The sequence below is a fragment of the Haliaeetus albicilla genome, chromosome 4 (assembly GCF_947461875.1).
Source record: "Haliaeetus albicilla chromosome 4, bHalAlb1.1, whole genome shotgun sequence".
Lineage (NCBI taxonomy): Eukaryota > Metazoa > Chordata > Aves > Accipitriformes > Accipitridae > Haliaeetus > Haliaeetus albicilla.
The window spans coordinates 14,159,756-14,182,461 of NC_091486.1; the positions used below are offsets into that span (position 1 = coordinate 14,159,756).

The 22,706-nt window shown below is 43.8% G+C and overlaps 1 protein-coding gene across 2 annotated transcripts in view; it reads left to right on the forward strand.

The window, feature by feature from the left end:
* Nucleotides 1-7,226, forward strand: part of TFCP2L1 (transcription factor CP2 like 1) — a 38,097-nt gene extending 30,871 nt beyond the window's left edge. For both annotated transcript variants that reach the window (XM_069781016.1, XM_069781017.1), the window contains 2 exons: nt 612-663; nt 1,116-7,226. In XM_069781016.1, the coding sequence (XP_069637117.1) occupies nt 612-663; nt 1,116-1,153 (90 nt within the window). In that variant the 3' untranslated portion in view covers nt 1,154-7,226. The remainder of the gene's footprint in view (nt 1-611; nt 664-1,115) is intronic.
* The last annotated feature ends 15,480 nt before the right edge of the window (nt 7,227-22,706 follow it).

Here is a 22,706-nt window from a genome sequence, read left to right on the forward strand (position 1 = left end):
ACAAGCAGGTAAATGATTCCTGCAAGCACAGCATCTATACTAATGTCTGGTCAAAATAACCAGGTGGATGCTGCTGAGATGGCTTTTCAGTAGCAATATTCCTTTATTCAGCAAGGATTCCATTTTTCAGGGCTGACCACCTCTAGATATTATTTCAGATGCTAATGTAAGCTCAACTGAGCCTCCTCATTCAGCTGAATGTGTATAACCGTTGTTAGATTTTAGGAGAGGGACTGCCTTCATCCAGTCTAAACAACTACATCTTCACTGAAGGCAATTAAGAGCACAGTCTTTAATAGACTAACTGGAGCGGTATAAGAACTTGCAGAATCAAGAGCTGCAAAGAGGATGGTAAAACGCTGAACAAGCTAGATCAGTTCCAGGCAAGCACTTTAGTATGAGGTTCTCTTAAGCACATTAGCAGCTGCAAGGAGCTTAATTAATCAGTCATGTACTTTAATAATCTTACGGGCAGGGTTACTTAGGACTGTGTAGGGCAGGACTCAGGACAGTTTGATAGCTCTCCTCTAAACTCTATACTGGCACTGAAAGAAACTTGAATTTAATTGCTAAAAATATTTTGTGTTGGCTTTTTTCCTTCTGCCCTTCAGATGGTGCAAAACTTCCAAGATGAATCTTGTTTTGTTATCAGCACATTAAAAGGTATGTATTGCTGCTGCTATTACATGTGGCTCTAAAGATAATTCCTCCTTTCAATTGCACTAAACGTTATCACAAACTCAGTGCTGTTATCCTGAAAAGATAAGTAACTTAATATAGTGTAAGTCAAGGTGTTGCATCAATTTACATGTAGTAGACTGATTGATCTATGCTTTCCTCTCAGTTACACTGTTGTAAAACTTTCATAAATCCATTGATACCACTGACATAAATGAGAAGAAAACTTTCCAGTAAAATGATAAAAGATGACAGTTAGTATGTCCTATTTTTTTATGTAAATGCTTTAACCTACATGTTCAACATTGATTTTCATGAGTGGGTTGTGGAACAAGAGTACAAACTATTGCAAACTACCTAAGGAGAAAATCTGGAGTTCTGTATCTGTGCTGTTTTCTAAAAGGAATGAAAAAATGCTTTGCATTTCTTTGTTACAGCTGAAAGCAATGACGGCTACCACATCATTTTAAAATGACCGTGCTGCACAGAAAGACTTTAACAGCCTAAAATTTAGTGCCTCACTGAGATTGCTACAACCTAGACTGGAAACATGAAGAACCTTCTGGATAAAATGCTCCTATGAACTAAGAATTACCAAACAGCTTAAGGAAAAACTTGCTTTTACAGATATATGTTTTTGGTGGTGTGTAGTTTTGTTTGGTTTTTTTTTTTTTAAGCTGGAGCTGAGAACATCCTCAAAGCTTGTACATGTTTCTTCCTCCCTCCCTTCCTCTTCAGTCTTAAAAATTGCCGAGGTTTCTGCTTATTACTTAGAAACATCAGCCTTGTACTAAAGGGAAATGAAAGATAAACAAAAACCAATTCTCTAGACCCCTCATGGTTGGGTGAATTGATTTATTTACTGTTCTAAGTGCTCTCTTGCTTTCAACACATCCTCTGTTGCTGATGGACATAGGCTCCCTGGGGCTTCTTTTTTACTCTTTGAGGTGGAAGGCTTGGGGCTACATCCAAAAACAGACTGAGCAATGCAGAGGATGGATTTGATGCCCAGTCCTCACCCAGAGTCTCAACCCTGGAAGCCCACTCTTGGCTGTTCTTCACCTGTAGATGTGCTCAAAGTCCAGAGACCGTAGTCCCTCCTGACAGAACTTCTGTAATACCCATCCAATAGAACAATTTTGTGGGTTCAAGGGAGGACAGGCAACCTGAGGCAAGCAGTTCAGTACCATATTGTATCTTTAGCTTCAGAGTAGTCTCCCTGATTGGAATATATGAAGGTTTTCTGAGGAAATGTTTTGAACATTGAAGGTTACAGAGCTCATGACAAATTCATAGTGTGGATTTATTCTACTCTACAAAGGTTTGATTAACTGGTATCTTTACTGTAACTGGGAATTAGGTTTTATAATCTTAATGATTTTTCTTCCTGTTACTTGCTAAAGTAAGTAAAACTGAGTTTTGATTGAGTCCAGGTAACAGATCATCTTAGTTGCTAGTTCTTATGTTCTTGCTGTTTCACTCTTGACTCCTGTTTCCAATATCTGAAACTATGGTCAACTCCACCCTCCCTTGGTCTTTTGGGATGCCATCCAGGCTCCACTGAGCTGAAAAAGTGGCTTCCACTGATGTCAAAGGCAAACTGGATCACACCCCTCTTGCATGGATGGAGTCATTTCACTTTTGGCAGCTAGTTAATAGGGCTGTTTCCCAAACCGAGTGTCCATGTAGCATCAAATTCTGATACTTGAACATTGAATTTCATCCTGAATTGAGATGGAAAGCTGAAATACCAAAAATTTTCCTGGAATGGAAATTTTTCAAAAAATGAGAAATTGTCAGCTGGAAAATGCTGAATAAAATGTTCTAGCCTTTTGAAATGGAAACATTTAATTAAATCCATTTGGCCCTTAAAGCAGCATCAGTTTGAGCTACTGTTGCAGACCTCCGAAATTACCATTCAAGTGCCTTGTGCGCCGTGTCTCCCTTGGGGCTGAGCTCTTTGGCTGGGTTACAGATCCCATGATGCTCTTACTGTGGGTTAGTCAAAGGGGGAATGCGTCATGAAGGCTGGAGGGGTGCCCAGGAGCCCAGCCTTCTGGGAAAGAGGGGGACATGGAGCCCATGAATTACAGCTCCCAGCTGACACCGGAGGAATTCGGACAGACACGGACTGATATTTTTCTGACAAAACCGATGTGCTTCAAGTTTTCCCAACAGAAACAAGCAGCAAAATATTGGGAAAAGCAACCTTTTTTTCATTAAAAGCATCAAGTTTTGTGCAAAAAAACCCACCCATCCCCACTGAATTTTTTTATACCAAAAATAATACTAGAATAGAAAAATTGTGTTACAATGGGAAAACCTTCAGCCAGCTCAGCTAATTGAGTAACTCTGCCTACTTAGGCATGATCTTGCTCAATTGGCTGTCCTGGATGCTCCATGAATTGTAGTGTTTCTCCAAAGAGGACGCCCAGTCTTTGGGACATGGCGATTCCTCCCCCTGGAGTGAAGGAGTTTGAGGCTTCTTGGTTGAGGACCAGGTTGCGTAGGTGAGGAGGTTGTAAGTGGTCTCCTGACAGAGAGGGGAGGTCAGACAGAGGGGCCAGGGGGAGCTTTGGGGGAAGAAATGCCTTTGCGGAGGATGGGAAATGCCATCTTTTTGAGAGGAAGGTGATGCCGTGTCAAGCTTGACCCTGCCTTGGTGCCGGTGTGATCTCCCCGGCTTTGCAGCCTGCTCTGTGCTGCCATGCCCGTGGAGGGGGGAAGCTGGGGAGCCCCCGGCACTGAGTCATCCAGATTGTGGCCATGCAGTTACAGCTGCCTTCCAAAACAGGGAAAAAATTCCAGCTGTTTTTGTGAGTATGTGGGACCAATGTGCCCCGGTGTACCAGGAGTTGTTTGGTTCCTTTTGTGGAAAGTGCTTTGGAAGGTGTACATTGGTTGTGCTTTTTCCTCCTGTTTTGTAATACGGGCCCAATGTATGGCATGGCTGTTGTTGGCATGCAAGTCAGGGAGGTGAATCTGACCTGATGAGAAGGGTTTAAAAAAGACCTTGGAGTTGCCAGGAGTGTAGCCTGTACCATATCCACTTACATGTGATAGCCCTGTAATTCAGGGGACACAGCAATACTGAAACATAGCAGTGTGAAGAAAGGATAGACGTAGCTTTGCACCCAGAGTTAGGGACTGAGAACTGTTTGCTTATTTAAAAAAATATAACTTGTTCTTGATTATTTAAAAAAGAAATCTTGCCCATAAGGAATTATATGCAAAAGTCCTCATAGTGTTTCAGTAGCACTTGCTTGATTAGTTTTGAACAAAAATAACTCTCCGCTAGGGCCTTTTTATATTTAGATTTTTTAAAATAAAATAATTTTATACTGACATGAGTGTGAATTTGACAATGTATCTTGTTCTCTTTTCCATGCTGTAAGAAGGTATACCAGAGTAAACAATCCCATAGATTATGAATATTGTCCTACTGGGTGGGCTCTACTGTTTTATCTATGTTAGCCTGTTTGTAAAGCTGTATAACTTTAATGTGTGTGTAAGGCCTACACTTACTTGACAGAGTAGTTCTAGTCCTTGTTGAGCCTCTGTAGTCCCAGCAGAAATTTGGAGGATTGTGGTCAAGTAACATACACACCCATGAAGACTCAGCACAGCTAGTTTGGTGTCTAAGAGAATGTCAAGTTACTTCAGCTTAGAATCATCGAATATCTTGACTGGGAAGGGACTCATAAGGATTATTGAGTCCAAATCCCTGCTCCTCGCAGGACTACCTAAAACTAAACCATATGACTAAGAGCGTCAACCAGACGCTCCTTGAACTCTGACAGGTTGGTGCTGTGACCACTTCCCTGGGGAGCCTGTTCCAGTGACTGACCACCCTCTCGGTGAGGAACCTTTTCCTAATGTCCAGTCTGAACTCGCCCCGATGCAGCTTCATTCCACTCCCTCGTGTCCTATCGCTGGTCGCCAGAGGGAGGAGATCAGCATCTCCCCCTCCACTGCCCACCTCGAGGAGGTTGCAGACTGCGATGCATCTCTGGGTGTTAGGAAAACGTGTTGCACCCTTTGCCCTTATTGCATGATGCTGCGCAACCAACCGGTTGTTGTACCTGGGCAAACTGGCCATGAACGATCGTGGCTGAGCGGCCAGTACAAGTGGTCGAGCAACGTTGGTGTGAGATTGGACTGCTGATGAACCTCCCCCTCTGCCTCCCAAAAACATAAAAGCAAACCCTTGCCCTGTTGAAGTTGGCGAGTTTGTCTGTGCAGGAACCAAGCAAAGTCTTCAGGATTTATGTTAGTGGCTTATGTGAGGAGTGAGAGAGACTTGTCTCACCTGTGTAAGTGGCAGGTAATCTTAGACTCTCCCTGTGGTTACAGAGGGTCTGCCATCCCTGGAGAGACTCATTTGCCCTGTTTGAGGATGTGACAGCCTCCAGAAGGAAGCTTTGGTTTCCTCAAGACTGGAGGAAGCACAAATGATTAGTCTGGGCTAGATGTCTTAATTCTAGATAGGCTAAAGGCAAGGGAGATGAGTAGCTCCCCCTCATCTAAATATCCAAAAGGGTTTTGCATTTGCTTTGCTCTTAAGTGCCTGTTACATTTATTCTTGCTTTTTTTAAACTTTTTGTTGCTCCTATTTCTTTTTTAAAAAGTAACAAATGAAACCTCCTGTTCAAAGTGATTTAAATGAGACATTTTTCAGCTCTGTATGTGAAATTTGTACAGCAGACCTTTATAAGGTCTGGGGTTTAGGATTACAGTGAATAGTATGGTATCCCAAATGGTCCAGCTCTGAGGTTGTATGTATGATGGCAGCCGCTATGAGTAGAAGTGGGCTTGCTGGGGATGAAAAGACAGAACCACTACATGATTAAAACCAGTGTGACTCCAGCCAGTACTGCAAAGTATAAACCTGGGTTCTTGTCAGATCTGTACTGGCTGTTTGAAATTATTTCATAAATTGCAGCATTTTCTCTGACAACTGAGTAAGTTGATACAGATCAGATAGTACGACTCTGGTGATGGTCTGAGAACTCATAGAAATGCCCATGATACACAACTGCAGGGCAGGGAAGGGGCAAATAATCTGGTGATAGAAATTTGTGCCATCTGCCTGAGGTGGCAGGACTGGTGTTATTAAAATTAAAGGTCCTGTTCTTTCAGCTGGCCCTGCTTGGTTAATTGGCTAAAATAGAAATAATAATTCAATCTGGAAAATATTGGAGTTCTCATTGTCTTGGTGTGAAATTTAATGGGCTGAAGTTTCAAGACTTGGATGTGGTAAAAGGATTCTTGTAGTTCAGAAGTCCTGAATGGCCCTCTCCTTATAATGTAACATATACATATTTATGCGTATATATATATACACACATACATACTGTACTGTATCAACACATATACGTGCTGAGTACTTGTGTTCTTTGGCTTTAACTGGTACTCTGCTTTGTTTAATTGCAATTCAATGTAAAAGACTCTGGTTGATCAAGCTTTGAAACCCAGCCATTCCTTGGGTAGAAATATAAAAGTCCATAATAGTGACTCTAGGTGATTTGGACATGGTACACTTGGAGTGATGTAAATTTGATTAATTTCTGCAACATAAATCCCAGACCTTGGTGAAGATAGGCATATTCTTGCACTACCACTGCAGTTCTATATTGCAGCTTCTGAAAATTAGTTAAAGAGAAATAGATTGCCCAACGCTTTGTAAACTAGTAAGAGCTACTCCCTAAGCAGAACAACCATACGATGACTTTCCTAGCTCGATGTTGTATTGCTTAAGCATTGGCTGTAATTCTAACAATCATCTGGTGGATGACTGGGACAGGTGTTTTTTTTGTCTGTTTCTGGTTTTGTTTTTGACTGTTCTCAAAGAAATTGTATTCAGACTGTAGCTTCTCTTTCTCCTCCAGTTATGAAATGGTTTAACTTTATGGTACTAATAGAAATATTTTCTTAAGATTATAATCTGTTTGACAGCACAGGGTACTCAGAGCGGGGAGTATTTGGCCTTGATCATCACTGCTGTGGGTGAATATGAGAAGGCAGACTGGAGGTGTATCTTAACATCCTTGCCTTTCTTTAACAAATGGGTTAAGCTGGTGCTCAATTCTTTGTGTATTTCTGATTTGTACCTTTTTTTTTTGCCAGTCCCACAAAATTCTTCTGCTCCCTGCAGGCAGGACGCATTGGTGATCAGCTGGTGTGTCCAACTTTTTTAAGTAGCCTGCTGTTGTCCCAGTTTGCTTGGGGTGAGTGTTTATCTTTCAGAGGGCTAGGGGAGTTACCTCTCTTCACTGACAATGCAGCCATTCAAGACAGGTGATGCTGATTACGAAGTCGGTGTGATGGGCGAGGGCAAGTGGAGGTGGGTTGATTGGAGGCTGAGGCGTACCAGTTGTGAGTAAATACTGCCACACTCTTTGTCTTTTCATTTGTTGGTTTTTGGTTTTTTTTTGTACATGAATAAATAAAAAGCATATTTTGCACTGGCTCTTGTACTGTTGTGCAGAAGAAATCTGTATCTAGAATCTGTGCTCCAGTCAAAATGCAAATAAACCTGTTTGTAAGAAGCACGGGTTTCGTCTCTGCTTTGCTTGGCGTGAACGGGCGCAGGAGAGCCTTGGCATCGGCTCCTCCTCAGCACGCAGCTGTAAGGTGCTGGGCACCCTCTCAAAATCAGCGGGAGGGGAGTTTGCAAAGTGCAGGTGAGAGAATGTCGGCTGTAGCCAAATGTCCTGCAGCGTGTTCTTTGTGTTGGGACTGACTTAATTTCTCCGCAGCACAATACAATGACCAGTTCGTACTCAATCCAGGTCAAAGCATGAGGACAAATGCCTAATTCTTGCACAAGCCGTGAAAATGGGCCTATGCTTTAGTGGGAGCACAAGCTGTGTTAGATGACAGCTGGCTTTGGTCTTGGAGTGCTCAGAGGACACAGGCATTTCAGAGCCTGGTCTTTGGTGACATCAGAGATGAGCAAAAAGTCCTTCCTAGTAGCAATGCTCTGTCCCATTTAGCAGCTGCTGGACACATGCTGGGGAAGAGGCAGTGAGGTTTGGACATGAAGCATTCATAATGGTTTGGCTGGAAGAACTTCAGTATCCTCTAAGGGTTAAGCCATAGGTCTAATAACATGCATGTCAGAAGATTGACAGATGTTCAGTGTCATTTTCCAGTTGGAGATGATGGAGCCCAGTTTGCAAATAGTAACTTCCAGCAGCCAAACTTCATGTTAAGGCAAAGGAGAGGGAATGGATGTACCACCGTGTAAGGGTGCTGCTTAGTCTAAATAGACCTCAAGAGCAATTTTGGCTCCTTTCTTCTGCCGAAGAAGTATTTGAATCACAAAACTAGAGAATGCAGTATGTGTCTCTCTATATATCAGTTCATATGCAAAGTATAAGGGCACAGACCATGTTCCCAGAGGAAGGTAGATTAGAATTGACTATTTTTCCCTACTGGTGGCTTAGGCATCCTTGAGAATAGGAAAGGGACTGTCTACCCTAATTTGTTAGCTTAAAGTTTCTCCAGAGGTAGCGGTCCAGCTATCTGAAACCTGATATTGTTGAAGTGTTTAACCGCTCTGTGCATGATTAGGCAGCATCATGTCTCACAGGGCTGCTGGGATTCAGTACAGCTTCTTCAGCTTCAGCATAGGTTCAAATCCATTTGCAGGCAGCAGCAGGGGAGCTGGCTGGGTCGTGCCATGATGGCAGGATGCTGGTAGGCACTTGAGGGTCCAAGGCTGCCAGCCAACCCTTTGGGCTCTCCAGGACTCGCTGGAGGGTGCTGAGTGTGTGAAGCCACTGGCAGCAAGTTCTTGGTGGCTGTATGAGCCCTGCCAGCTGCAGGGGCCATCCCTGGGGCTTTCAGGAGGATGGAGGTGAATCCCTCCATGAGCCCTGCAAAGTGTGGGATGCATTGCATTGCATTGCATGCACGGGTGGTTCCCACTAAGCTCCATGCAAAATGATCCCTCTTCTGTAAGCCTGACCCATGTGTTGGCAGGGGTTGGTAAATGCAAAAAGGAATACCAGGAAGGTTTTTACCTAAAATTGCCTAGTAAAAGGGGTTCAAAGACAGGGAAAGGGGTAATGCTGCACAATTTAATTTCTATGGAAAACACACCAATAGAGAAGCTTATGAAGAAAAGACCTCCTAGGGAACACATCAGAAGACAGCAGCATCTGTAATTAAGACTGGACAGGAGCTGAAAAGAGCTTTTCATGAGTGAGGAGAGCCAAGACCTAAGACTGGAGCTGCTTAGCCAAAGAGTTGGCCTAGTCTTATCTAAATCCTCAACAGCAAGCAAACATTTTAAAATTAATTTTCCAATTTACAAAACAATGCAGACTTTCAGTTAAAAGGATTAGTCACAACTATGGAGCAGGCAGGGAAATAACATTCCTCATACTCTTTCCGTAAAGCTACATGCTTCCAGGCTTACCTGGGTAGGAAAGGTTTGACACTGCAATAATTTGATTTTTTTTTTTAGTATGTTACAGTGGAGGCTGGTTGTCCCAATCAAACTGGAGTTTCAGACAAGTGTAGACTTCTCTGCTCCCCAGAGATGCGTGGCCTAGGGAGGCAGGGCAGCTGCTGAGTTTTGGGATGCACCAGCCTCTCACGTTTCAGGAGGGAACTTTAAGGTGCCAAGTGCTATGAGACTGCCTAGGAGAGCACAACAGGCTCTAGTGCCTGTCTTGGCTCATCACAGAAAAAAAATCCTTCTTCCCATTTCTTGGAGAGTAGTGATGCAAATCAGGCTCTACACAATATTGTGCTATGCTGGTAAGTTAAAGCAACAAATAAAACACACTTTGGAGCCTTTTGAGTAAGGACAACAAATAGAATGCTGGAAGAAAATAATGTTTTAAGTAAAACAAAATGAAGCAGTAAAAGATGGTACGCCACCACTCTGGATAAAGTCCCCACCCAGGTAGTGAGTGAACTTGGAGTACCAGACCAAATATGTCCTTATGCTGGGACTTGTAGACTAGCATCTGCCTGCTCCCTACTGTGGACGTGGAGGCACATGACCCCAATTTGTCCTTTTTCTTCTGAGGGTCCCTGATAGATATGTTAAAAGCACTGCTCATTATATAAACATATACACTTACGTTTTTCTTTTGCTATATATTTTTTTAATCCTAAAATCTTCTGGTTTTGACTGCTGCAAGCAGTGCTGCTATCCATTTTGCAGCCTAGAAAAAACTCAGTTCTGATTTCACTGATATTAAATTATAAGCAAGTATGATATAGCTGGAAAAAAGATTGACTAGCAGGAATCCAAAATTAGATGAGCACAGTAGTGCACTGAGAATTAATTTTCCGAGGGTGAAAATTCAACTGCTGAAGCTAAGACTATGCTTTAGAGAGGAAACGTGCTGGAAATATTATGTTGAATAGACTCAAGCAGATGCAACGCTAGGAGGAATTTCTTCATGAAAACATTTTCAAAGCTTAGCATCTCCCAGAAGAAAGAGTTCCTGGATGGTTGGCACCACTTTGGGAATTAAGATCTCCATGATATCACCTAACAGTTTAAACTGTGGTAGTAAAATCAGGGAAGAGTTGAGTAAAAAAAAAAAGAGAACATGACCTCATACAGGAAGAAAACTGTGGCTAAGGCTGCGTGGCTGGAGCAGCCCAGGAAAGGAAAGCTCAGCGCAAAAGCATGGAGGCCACATACGTTAAGCCAAGTGCGTGCTTCGGCACAGCTGTGCTCAGGACAAAGAACATTGTCCCAGGCAAAATTATTCCAGAACCGCCCACAGTTTCCCTCGTCCGACAGATTTACCTCATTTCACGGCGCTGCCTATGAGGCCGCAACTTTTGTTTCTTGAGCAGCCATAGTTATTTACTGTCACATGCATGGCCTGAAAGAAATAAAGTCCAAGTGAGAACATGGGGATAAATTTGGGCATTGCTGGAGTAATTAGTGGGGGGGAAAAAAGGAGAGGCATTTTGCTTTGCTTTTTCAAAAGCTTTGGCTCCCTTCTGGCTCTGCCAGTCCCTGCTGATGGCTTTGCAGCATCCCCACCGTGCCTGCAGAGGAGGAGTGCCTGGTCCCAAACAAATAGGCATGCAGCCTTGTTGCTGGTTTAAACGTGCATCCACCTCCTGAACACATTGCTCAGAAATGCAACCTGCTGACACCTCTCTACATAGTTGTTTAAACAAAGTGAGTCTGCAAATTTTGTAATGAAGGAGGGGAGGAGGGTTTTGCACTACCAGCTTTCACCACTTGGTTTGGGTGCCCGGATAAAGGGAGCCTGAGCATCTAGTCAGGCTGTTCTTACCAATTTCTGGAGGTCACTATGTCTCTCCATGCATGATAGTGGGTGTTTTGTGATACCAGCCTTAAGCGACAGCTGAAACTGGGTGGTGGGATTGTCCCCCAGAGTCTCATCTTTGGGCACCTTTGTAAGGAACAGTGGCTCTTCATATTTAAAGTAGGTTATTTATGGTTGGGTTTCTGGTTTGTCATCAGAAAATTTAGTTCACTGCCATGTAGTTAAGATTATAATCAGAAATTATGTTAATTGTTTGATTGCTGCTTTTTTACTCCTATCTTCCCCTGAGTAACTAATAACCGCACGTGCTATTTCAGGATTGTTTGGGGAGAGGGTTAAGCCAACTGCTGGTGGAAGGATGTCCTCGCTCATGTGAAATCATGACAGAGTAGCCATTCTGATTCATCATGGTAGCCATTGTGTCCCAAAATAATCGGGGGGTGGGGGTGGGGCTGTCTATCAACACCACCCATGTCATTCTTGGTGGATAATTGTCTGACTTGACCTTAAAGCCGTCTGTGATGGAGAGTGGGGACAAGCAGGGGGAAGCCCATCCGTGTTACTGCAGCAGCTGGAACAGGACTGGGGTGTTTTATTCCTGTTTTGTGTGTCCCTGCTTGGAATGGAGCTGAATCCCAGCTAAAGAAATGATCTCCAGCCCATCTGCCAAGGGGAATTCAAGCAAACCCACCACCATTAGCCGATGGTGACTAAGGCAAGGAAGCAACTTGGCTTTCACTTCAAATCTAGCATGAATCACTTTTAACACCATGAGGACAAAGTGGCAACACACTGTTGACTCACTCTGAAACTCAGCTGGCTGGTGGCAAATGGCTTACTAAGCAACCTGTGAGAAAAGGAGCATCCACCCTCCCATGTTATTTCTGAGGTAGCACCATGCCCTTTGTGCAGCTCAGAAACCACAGAGAGCTGTTTGGCACAAGTGCCAAGAGCTGGACATGATATGCACTGGCCTCGACCGAGCATTGGCGGCTCACTACGGCGGGATGGGGACCACCATGGTCCTGCCCGATATGCACAGCTGAGCACGTCTGCATGGCGAAGAGGGTCCTGCTGTTTCATGTGAATGATGCAATTTTGTACTCAGTTTTGGGTGGGTTTATTTTGCACTTTTCAATTCTCTGTCGAACGGTTGAATTTTCCATCTAATTGTGGTGACGATTTCGGTCACCTACTGGCCAGCTACGCATGCAAAGCAATTGAGAAAACAAGCCTTTTGATTCTTGGAGACTCCCACTTTAAAACAATGAAACAATTTTTCCTCTCCTGAATGTCATCAAGTAGCGTTAATCTGTTGCCTTTCAGGCTCTCACATCCAGAGGTGATGTCTCTCTCGGTGAGGAAGTCCTTAAAAATCACAAAGTGCAAAGCCTCTGAGCCCTTAGCAGTGCAAAGAGCAGGACCAGGAGCCCAAGCTGAGAACCTGGGCCAAAGAGATGTACAAGTTCATCAGGGCTTGCTGGCTGTGGAAAAGGACTAGCCCAACTGCCCAGGTCCACCAGGCCTTCTGGGAGGGGAAGGGTCCATCCGCTGGAGAGAAGGGCCATCAGGTGCCCTTTTAAACTTGCTTTTAAAATTAAATCCTTGTAACTTTACAGCACTGTGGAACTCAGACAACCCCAAACCATCAGACTCCTCATAAAGTTCTGAGCAGTTGCCACCAATCCTGGTTGAATGAATATGAGAATATGCGTGGAGGTGATTTCAGGTAGAATAAGGTAATAAATATAAAATGCATACATTAAAAAAAGAAATTAAATTTTATATAACACCCACTAGGCATTGGAAGAACAGTAAGAACTTAAATGTCATGTGCATCACTCAGTTAATAATCGGCCTAAATATAGAGATCCGTTGTGACAGTATGTGTGTTGTCTGTAGTGTCTGTTTAGGGCGTATCACTAAGCATAAGGCAATCTTTAACTTGATTCTTTCTGTAGGGATTTATAGCTGCAGCCAGGATAAGCCATTAAGTAAAAAATTAACAGGCCATGCTGGTAGTCATGCATACAAGACACTAAACCCCATCCCAGCAGAATGCTGAACCCCCCCCAAGGCTCTCAGTTGCACCCCTGGGGTCTTTTCTCAGCTGTTTTGCCTGCCACCTTCAGCAGGGTGCCAGATGGGTTGAGGGTAAGGAAGCTTCTTAATAGTAAGTGCTGGGGAAGAAAATGATGGCCCTTAATTAATAATGACACTTTCTTATCTACACATTCGACTTTTTGGGGTGGTCTTGAAAAGAAGCCAGGACTGGAAAGCCCCTTTCCACCAAAACTGGGAGAATATTCCTGGGAGATGCAAACAAGCCAGCCAGGTGTTTCTGGGAGTTCCCAGATTGGTCCATGATGGGGTCAGCCTTACTACCATAGAGACAAGGAACCCTCGCTGCATGACCTGGCTTTATAAACCCAGCCGCTTCCCTTCCTAGATGGCTGCAGGGGATGCAGTGCTGGGGCAGGAGGAGGGGACCCACCCCAGGTGAGGGGCTGAACTTGTGTGTTGTTAACCACTAGTGTGTCCTGCACTTCTTGCTGGGCTTTATTATGCTCCTTAAAGGTCTGTCCCAGGTGTGAAAATCCCTGTTGCTTTCCTCTTTGCCCCCCTTAGCAGTATTTTCCCCACCTCTCTGTCCTTATCCCTCATTTCCTTGGGGGCTGGCAGTGCCCGGTCCCTGCCAGCTGTGCTACCAGGCTTTGTCATTATAGCAAAGGGTGCTACTTCCTCAGGAATGAAGCTAACGGCATAGTTTGGCGAAGTTTTGTGATGGGAACCTCTAGTGATCCTGATGGTCTTTTTCTAGTGAGTGATGCTCCATCTGCTCTTTCTGCCTTGTTCCTTAAGGGTCTGTGTGGCTTGAGGTTTTGCCTATCCAGTCATGTAAATGAGAACTCCAGAGAAACTCGGAGCAAAATTCATCTAAGCTGTCTAAAGGGTAAAAATGGGCACACAGGCAAGTAGCTTTCAGACCCCAAACCATGCAGCCAAAGTCTTGGGGTAGCCAACAATATTGCCTGCTACTGTAAACTGCGCTGAACTCTTCTGGTGTGGCTCACCTGTGGGTGTTTAATCCATTACCAGCCCAGTGCTGGTTGTGTAGTGCTTGGCATTGCTGGGAGCTGCAGAAGGATGCAATTAAACTAATTACAGGCTGGTGATTTTGCACTCAATGAGATAATTACTCTTGAAAACTGGCAGTATGGATGAAACTTGCTCCCAGCCTTAATATCAGGTTTCACCATCTTGCCAGAAAGTGTGATTGACGTCAGCCTGTGATTGTGACAAAGGCTGTAAATTCATAGGCTCATAAAATAATTTAGGGTGGAAGGAGTCTTCAAAAGTCAGCTGGCCCAGACCTTGCTTAAAGCAAGGCCAGTCCAGAGGCTGCTTTTTGTTGTACGAGGTCAACAGGGGGGAAGCCCACGGCCAGTGCTAGCTGGGGAATCTGACTAGAGATCATAATGCCCCATTTTTGCATCAGATAATCTATGAATACATTCACTAAGAAAAGCTTTTATCTTTCCAGTGTTGGGTGGGAGAAAAGTAAAATAACACAGGTGTGCCAAGCCATAATTATCTTTCAGTTCATCCCTTAAGAATGACTATTTAAAAATTAAATTGGGATATATTTGTTTACTTAATTTTTCCCAGCAAATAAAATGAATATAACTTGGCAACCACCTTCTACTGTCTGGCAGTTCTTGTGGAGATATGGTTGCCAGCTAACCTTATAACTTGTCACGATGGAGCTGAACACATATTAATTGCAGCTAAAAATTTAAGGTTTTACTTGCTAACAGTATTGCTTCACAGTGACAGGTGAGATTAGCAGTGTGAGGGGTCTCATGTGCTTTAAGATGGGGCAAAACTGCACTGGATGCGCTACTCCGTACTGTGGGGATGCCCTCTTGCTCTACACGTGCTGTGGTGCAAGGCAGCATGCCCTGCCTTTTGAGCAGGTACCTGTGCTGTGAATGCATTAAACCTCCAAACTAGGATCTTGTGCAATTGGCTGTGTGTGCTGCAAATTCCCAGCTCTGCTTGCTTGCTCTGGTATCCTGTGTAACATAAGTGTGAGAGGGTGCATTAACTGAGCTTTTTTTCTATATGGTAAAAGAATACAGGAGAAATGGCTGTGGAGGTGGTGGATAGGAGATGCTTATCCTTAAGTTACAGGCTTAAAGTAAATGAAGATGCAAGTTGTCTACCTTTCAGTGCTTTTTAAGTTGAATGGAGAGGCTACAATTGGCAGGACTTTCTGCCATGAAACCAAGCTAAGTCTTACAAGCTGCGTCTGGCTCATAGGCTATGAGCATGAGAAGCATTACATGGTGCCTTCGTGCCTTTCCTTTGAAGGAAAGCATGATTGCCTTGCTTTCCTTCAAAAAAGGGGGAATTCTAGGAAGTGCTTTGGCAATTTCCTTAATCATCTGAGTCGTGACCATGGGCTCCACACTGAAGAGCCCAGTCCTAAGCGCAATACTCTCATGATGGACCTGGGACACACGCTAGGAAGGCCTTGACCTTTGAAAGACCTAAAATGTGGATAACAGCATAATCTGATGATAATAATAAAAACAGTTATATATTCTGAGGTTTTCCCCATTTCAAATTTTACCTGACACATTTGCTGCAGCGAGTAGTCCCTGCCAACATTACTGAGGATCTGTGGTTACCATGGTCTGTTCAGTAATAAATGGTTTTGTGGAATTTCATTTTAAACTTACCTCAAACAGTCCACCTGTGTGTGATATGGCTTTTCAGAAAGAGAAGACTTCTTTCTGTTTCAGAGGTGGTAATTTTTTTTTTTTTTGAGTAATCTAGATTTAGGGTGAAAATACCACTTGTGATTCGACAAATGGTAAATTTAGGTTTTGCCATTCAAAAATACTCCTGCCTCATTTCCAAAATGGGATCTTCTGACACAATTCAACAGACTTTTTTTCTTTTCTTGGCAAAGCGTAATTTAATTCATTGTTCACCTCCGTAAACGAAGGGCAGCAGAGCAGGGTAGAACACCAATTGCCTAAGGTACATTTTTGTTTATTAAGTTATTTAGCCTGTACGCATTGTTCTCACTGCTTTGAGTATGCAAACCGTCTTCTGAAAAGGTACCTGACCCAGTGGCATGGTCAAAGCACTTGCTGGCATATTGCAGTTGTGCATGTTGCAAGTCCTGGCCTAGGAAGGATGTGTTTTTAGATAGCATGAGTGTGATGTCCCTTGTGCCTTCAGCTAAGAAAGAGTACAAAAAACCTAAAGAGCATCACTCATTTTATTACTTGAACTTTGGGCAAACTGGCTTGTCTAGCATTCTTGTCCCTTGGATCCCCACATGTCCCTCATAGCTAAATAGCTTATTAGCTGTTCTACTGATGGACTGCTGTGTGATCTTTCCCAGTCTCCCAGGTTCTTCTCAAGAGCCTGGGGAGGCCAGGAGGTGTTCTTCTCCTTGGTCAGTGAGGGGAAACTAAACCAAAGAGGTTTAGACTTAGAGCCTCTAAATTACTTGGGCACCTGACCCACCTCCACACCATTTGGTGCCTGGATGCTATTGTGGACTTGCAGAGAAATTACTTACTTGTGGGCTGAAGGCTGTGGCAGAGTAGAGATTTGGTCCATAGTCCCAGCGACTGCCTGTACTTCAGGGTAGGTCTGTCTACCAGGGTCAGCGGTTCCTGATTTCCATGGCAATAGTCACAAGTCTTGACTCCTCCTGCTTTAAATACACAACAGAAGTCAGTGGCATAAGATATGGCTATTACAGATATGGCATAAGTAGAGAGGACTTTTAAAAACCCAGTCTTGGATCAAGCTTTTAAGAATTTTCCTTTCAGGACAAATGAGACAAGTGTGCAGGGCTGCCCTTGCACAACCTGGACTTTTGCTGTGGCTGTGCCTGGCATTGGGCAGGGGCATCCACAGGACCCATGGAAGAAGGTATTACTCTGGATAAACCTGAATGCCTCCTGGCTGTGGTTGCAGCATCCAGGGGAGCAGCTCAGTTGAGATCTGTAGGGTTAATAGGAACTTAGCATTAGGTTTAAGTCCAACCTTTACTAACCAGTCTGTGATGTTTTATTTCTTTATATATATTTTTAATTGAGTGCCTTTGAGAGAGCTTAGGAGGACATGGTATCTGGTTTGGGGGGGAATTTAACATTGTCAAGGGTGGGTTTTCTCAGTGTGTGAGAGACAGGAATGCTTGGTGAAGATGCTCTAGTTCTTGCAAAAGTTGCTGGAGAAAGGGCAGAAATTATTTTTTTGCACTTTGGTAATATTTAGATGGACTTTGGGGGGAGTGAAGGTCTTTTTTCCCACAGAAGCTTTCTGAAAAAGGAGAATCTATAGTGCCAAAATAGCTTTGCTCTGGCAGAATCCTGTGACAATATCTGCACTATCGTATCTGCACTGTGACATATCATGCACTGAAGCATGGCTAAGCTCTCTTTACCAGAGGGAGAAGGTGTGCAGTGTATGATTGCTCGGTGTTTAAGGTTCCTATGTACTGTAACCAATGGTGGTCAGTGAAATAACACTATTACATAACTGGTCAGGGAGAGCATCCCACCACACAGAGCAACACATTCACTGTATATTCTTGAGCAAGGAACTTTCTGTAGCATCATGTAGCACTTGATACCCAGTAACTTTTCTCTTTGAAGGGCTGCCTGAGCGCTCTGATGTTCTTAAGCAGATACAAAGAGTTCATGGGTTAAAATATTTTCCCCAAGTAACTATGACTGAGCTATTGGATTGGTTTTGCTTAAAAGCTGCAAAATTGGGTGAGTTATATGTTGTCCTGCAGCCGGGAGACTTGGATGTTTCTTTCAGCTTCCTTGAGGGTCACTGGAACAACACTTAGAGACACTACTGAAGAGAAACTCCTGCTTCAGCAAATAGTGAGTGGAAATTATTCAGGAGTACTCATGCTCATAGCAATTCTGCCTTTAAATCGATTGATCTTTCTTTGTGTGCGCTCCTTTTCCACCTAATTTGGCACAGCTCTGTTGCCACTTGGTTGCCGATATTACAATGCAGGGATTGATAAGTACTTGCCAGCATTCAGAAACTTTCCATTCCCACACTTCACAAGTCCTGGCCATTTTTCAAACCTGTCATCTGAAGCTGTTTGAATCATGGAAGAACAATGACAAGTGAGGGAGAAAGTGTTACTACTGATGTTTATCCAAGAGCCTCCTTTGGTGCAATTACCAACTGGGGAGATAAGTGTGGTGGAAAGAGAGTATATTTGGATGACGGTCATGCATGGAGATTAGTGCCCTCTAAGAGAAGCCATACAAGTGCTGGATCAGCACCAAGCAGTTACAGCATATCACACTGTACAGACCAGGCCCTCCACTGGGCAAAACATAGCCAGGGATGTTCCTGGGACAAAAGGCAGGGAGCCACGGCTGCACCAGTTCCCACCGTCACCAGAGATTTAGGGCTCAGAGGTGGGACACCCTGCCCTGTGCAGGCAGGAGCAGTATTTCATCTTGCTGTGCAGGTAAGGCAGGAGTCATGGGCAACAAAAGCACCTGCTGGTGACATTTCCAGCCTGTGCCTCTCATGTCTTTGGAGACTTTGTGAACTACCAAGAGGTAAAATCCTCATGTAGATGTTACAATGAGCCTGCTCTTCACTGCTTAGCACATCAAACTAAACGCTTACTCCTCCCTAGTCTTGCACGCTGCCTGGGTTAGGGTGTGGTGTGGCCAGACAGTCCCAGGGATTGATATGCATATTGATGACCAAGCTTTTGTATTGTCCAACATCTGCCATTGATGCAACACCTCACTACACACTTAGAGGTAAGACCAGAGAAAGCTTGCCACATGGCTTTCTCTTCCGCAGCATTTTTCTCCCATTTTCTTCTCCATTCAGCTTTCCTACATGTAATTTGCCCTACTCCTACTGACAATCCTGCACTGCTTGTCTCAGGACGAGACGTCTGTGAGTTGCCTGGGGATGGACTCTTGCAACAGGAGGTGTTTGGCTGCCACACTGACCCACGGTATATTCCTGCCGCGCATCCCACTTCTGCCTGGGCTGTGGTATGCTGCCTGCGCCGTGTCCAGCGTGTGCACAATGACTATTCTAGGTTAGAAATAAATGACTGGTTTTCACCTGGGAGAACTTCCTGATCTGATTCATCCCATAGCTACAACAATGGTTATATTGGCCCAAGACAGGGTGTTTGAGGTGGCTGGGGAAAGCAATGCATATTCAAGTATAACGGTAGCAGCCTTGAATGAAAAGTGTGTATCTTGTCCTCCTGCAGACAATACCAGAGAGGTCAGCAACACCCTGGGGAGCTGGCTTCTTTTTCCAGTGGAGTTTGAATGAGGGGCCAGATCTCCATGTATCAGCATCTCCCTCAGCCTCCAGAAGTAACCCCTGTGATGGTTTAACTTCACCCCCTCCCACCGCATTGCAACAACAGGGCTGTGACTGCTCTCTGAGTCCCCCCATCTCTTCTTATCGCCCAAGGTGTCTTGGCACAGGTGGTGGTGAAGCTACCTTGTGAAAGGGGTGGATGAACTGTGCACTTAAAGAAAAGTGTCTCTTTACTTTTTTTTTTAAGCAGTGTCAGTTGCCTGATCTTATTCTTAATACTTCCATCCCAGGCTGCTGAAGCCCATCAGCAGGAAGGGCTGGGGTGTATGGCATGGCCAAGGCTGCTTGTGGCAGAAGCTGCCACCAGTGGGGCAGGGTGGTGCTGGGGATGGGGACGGCCTGTGTCGAGGGTGGCTGTGTCAAAAGGATCACAAGACTGAGGTGCCTGACCTCTCAAACAGCAGAGCTGCAAGGGTGGAGGTGGTCCTTTTGGCACTCTCCTGTGCTGTTGCAGGCACTCGTGGCCGAGGGGCAAGAGGCCATGACTGCCCGTGCTGCCTGCTGCTCCCTTCTTAAACCCGACTCTTTGCTTCTCTATAGGGAATTTGAACATGGGCTCTGGAAGCTGCTTGTGGATCTGACTGAGGTTTTCAGCTAGGGATGAAGCAATTAACTAGTAAGGGTAGCTTAAAAAAAACACAAGCCCATAGAGAAACAGAACAAAAGTCTACTGAGGGAGCAGGCAGCTGTCTGGATCCAGAACTGCTTGGGGCTTCCTGCTGCAAGTACGGTGCAGCACACGGTGTGGGGAGGTGCAGCCCCAGCTCCTTACCTCTTGCCCTTACTTTAAAAAAGCAATGTGAGCAGTGTTATTACTTGCTATGAACTATTATTTAGTCACCCAGTGGAGCTCTCCCTGTTTTCATGCTTCCACTAAGTACAGCTCCTTAAAAGACAAGCAAATCCACACTCTTTTTCTTTTGTTTTCCCTTGAGAGAAAGCTGGAAAACAGCCAAAGCCCTCAGTGTCTCTCGATGACTTTGTGAGAGCCCTTGAAACGTCATCCTATGTAAAGCTTTAAGATTGCTCAAACCAGGAAACCTCACACAAAGAGCTCTCATTTTTATCTGCAACAACAGACATTGTGTCATTGGTTTTTAAGAATAAAGCTGCAAAACAGCTTGATGTGGGTTTTTCTTTTAACCAAAACCAATGCGTTAAAGAATTCAAGACGTGTTATTTTAGTAAAGTTCATAGAGTGCATTGAAGTCTTAAGATCTACCTGCAATGACACATAAATGCCAGCACCACTAATTTTGCTTAACTTCTTATGTGTGACTTCTACCATAAGGTTTGAATCAGAACTGCTCTTTCAAGATGAGTTATAACTGCATGAAGTTCTAGCAAGACGGCGTGACCGCAAAGGAGACTCAGTGCATGCGCTTGTTAATCATCACAGGTAGCCCTGCTGTGGCAAAACTACTTTCACATGGGATTTGGCAGTGCACAAATACAAACTGGGAGATCTGGTGACTTGGCAAAAGCAAAAAAATTGGTTCATAGACCAAATCCTTCCACTGCAGTATTTTTTGGAGGTATTAGCTGGAAAAACCCCAAACCCAGAGTGCCTGTCATTCTGCAAGGCAGCATGGACTGTCGTTTTTATTTAATCCGGATTTCTGCATTCCCACTTGCTGTCTGTTTGTGCAGCAAAATGGGAAGCCACCAGCCTGCTGCTTCCTTCAGGAGAGGTGGCTGATGTGTGGGAAGATAGACTCACTTCATTGCTTTGAACTCAGTGTGGTGCAAGTTTTCCTTAGTGTGCTGACCATTTCTGATGAATGAATGCACTAGCTTGCTTTAGCCTGCTCACAGGCCTTTTTAAACCCAAATGCTGATTGCGGGGGCAGGAAGTTCATCCTTGTAATTCTAAACAAAATAAGGGCAGTGATAGAGAAATTAGATTTTCAGAAGTGAAGGAGAAAACTGCTAATCGCACCAGATTTGGGAAATTGCCTTTCAGAGCTGAAAAATTTACCCTGATCTTGTTTTAAGCATGAGTATTGCTTGCTGAACATAATGAGTATTTTCCTGGAGAAATAATGAATGAGAATTGATCAGGAACCAGTTTTTGCTAGTAGAGAGTGCTATATCATCAAGCTTTCCAGTAAAGAAGAAAGAGTGGATTGAGTTATCCTATGATGGCAAACTCAAAGTTGAAGGCAAGACAAGACAAGTCAATTCAGTGATTTCTGGCTACGAAAGGGATGCAGGCACATGCTATGATTTGTGATGTTCTTCACCACAAATCTGAAGTTGTTTATATATGCTGTGACTATTGTTAGACCATGCATCTTAATTCATGATAGGTCATCACTTGACTTTCGCTCATATCCCACTTAACCTAAAGCAATTGGATTCCCTGAAGGGATGGGAATATTTGTGGGTAGAGGGTAGGGTAGAGGTAATCATGGCAAGGTCTGTAGGCAGAGGGTAGGGTAGAAGTAGTTTGGGCAAAGTTTGTAGGTAGAGACCACACCTTTCGTTAAACTGACTATTATAGTTGAAAGAAGTAGGTAGGTTTTCAGGCACAAAAGAACACTTTCAGAAATACTATCTTCTCCTTATAGGCAATGCCTTGCCTGTGCCCTTAGACCATCACAACCACTGCTGTTTTCTCAAAACATTCATTCTTTTAGTTGTCTTCAAGAGTTACCCAAAACACTTCTTGTGTTTCCCTTAATCTGCAACTCAAAATACAAACAATATCAACTTTGGCTTGTGTTCAGCAATAATCCTGATAAGATTTCTCAGGAACCTAAACCGAACAAGTTAAAAGTCATTTCATTGACGCAGTTCAGTGGTATACCAAAATACATCAAGATGTCATTTATGACATACTTGTTTTCTTACTTTGACTCAATCCAAAGACATAAATAATTGTAATGGATTATTCATCGTGTTTTAAGAAAAAAAATGTTCTAATATGTTTTAGGTTTCTTTCAGCATTCTGCTTTTTGCTGCAAGGTCTGGAAATAATTAAACCTACTAGACTCCAAAAGAAATGCATATGGGAAGGAAAAATCTGGAGGTAGAACTTCAAATATCTTATATTAAAGAGAGTGAATAAATAACATATTGAGATTAACTAACCTGGGGATCACTGGCTTTGGGGAGCAATATCTGTTTAGAGAAGCACCATGTAAACCCTTCTTGACTGGTCAATGGGACTGTGTTTTAGACCATGCCAATTTGTTCCTCTTTCCAGGTCTCTGCCCTATCCGTTGGGATTCCTCACAGCTGCGGGCATCGTTTTCATCTCATGGTTTATTTGTGGTATATGTCCCTTGCTCAACGACATGGAAAAAACTATGCTCAGGCCTGAACCAAACTTGT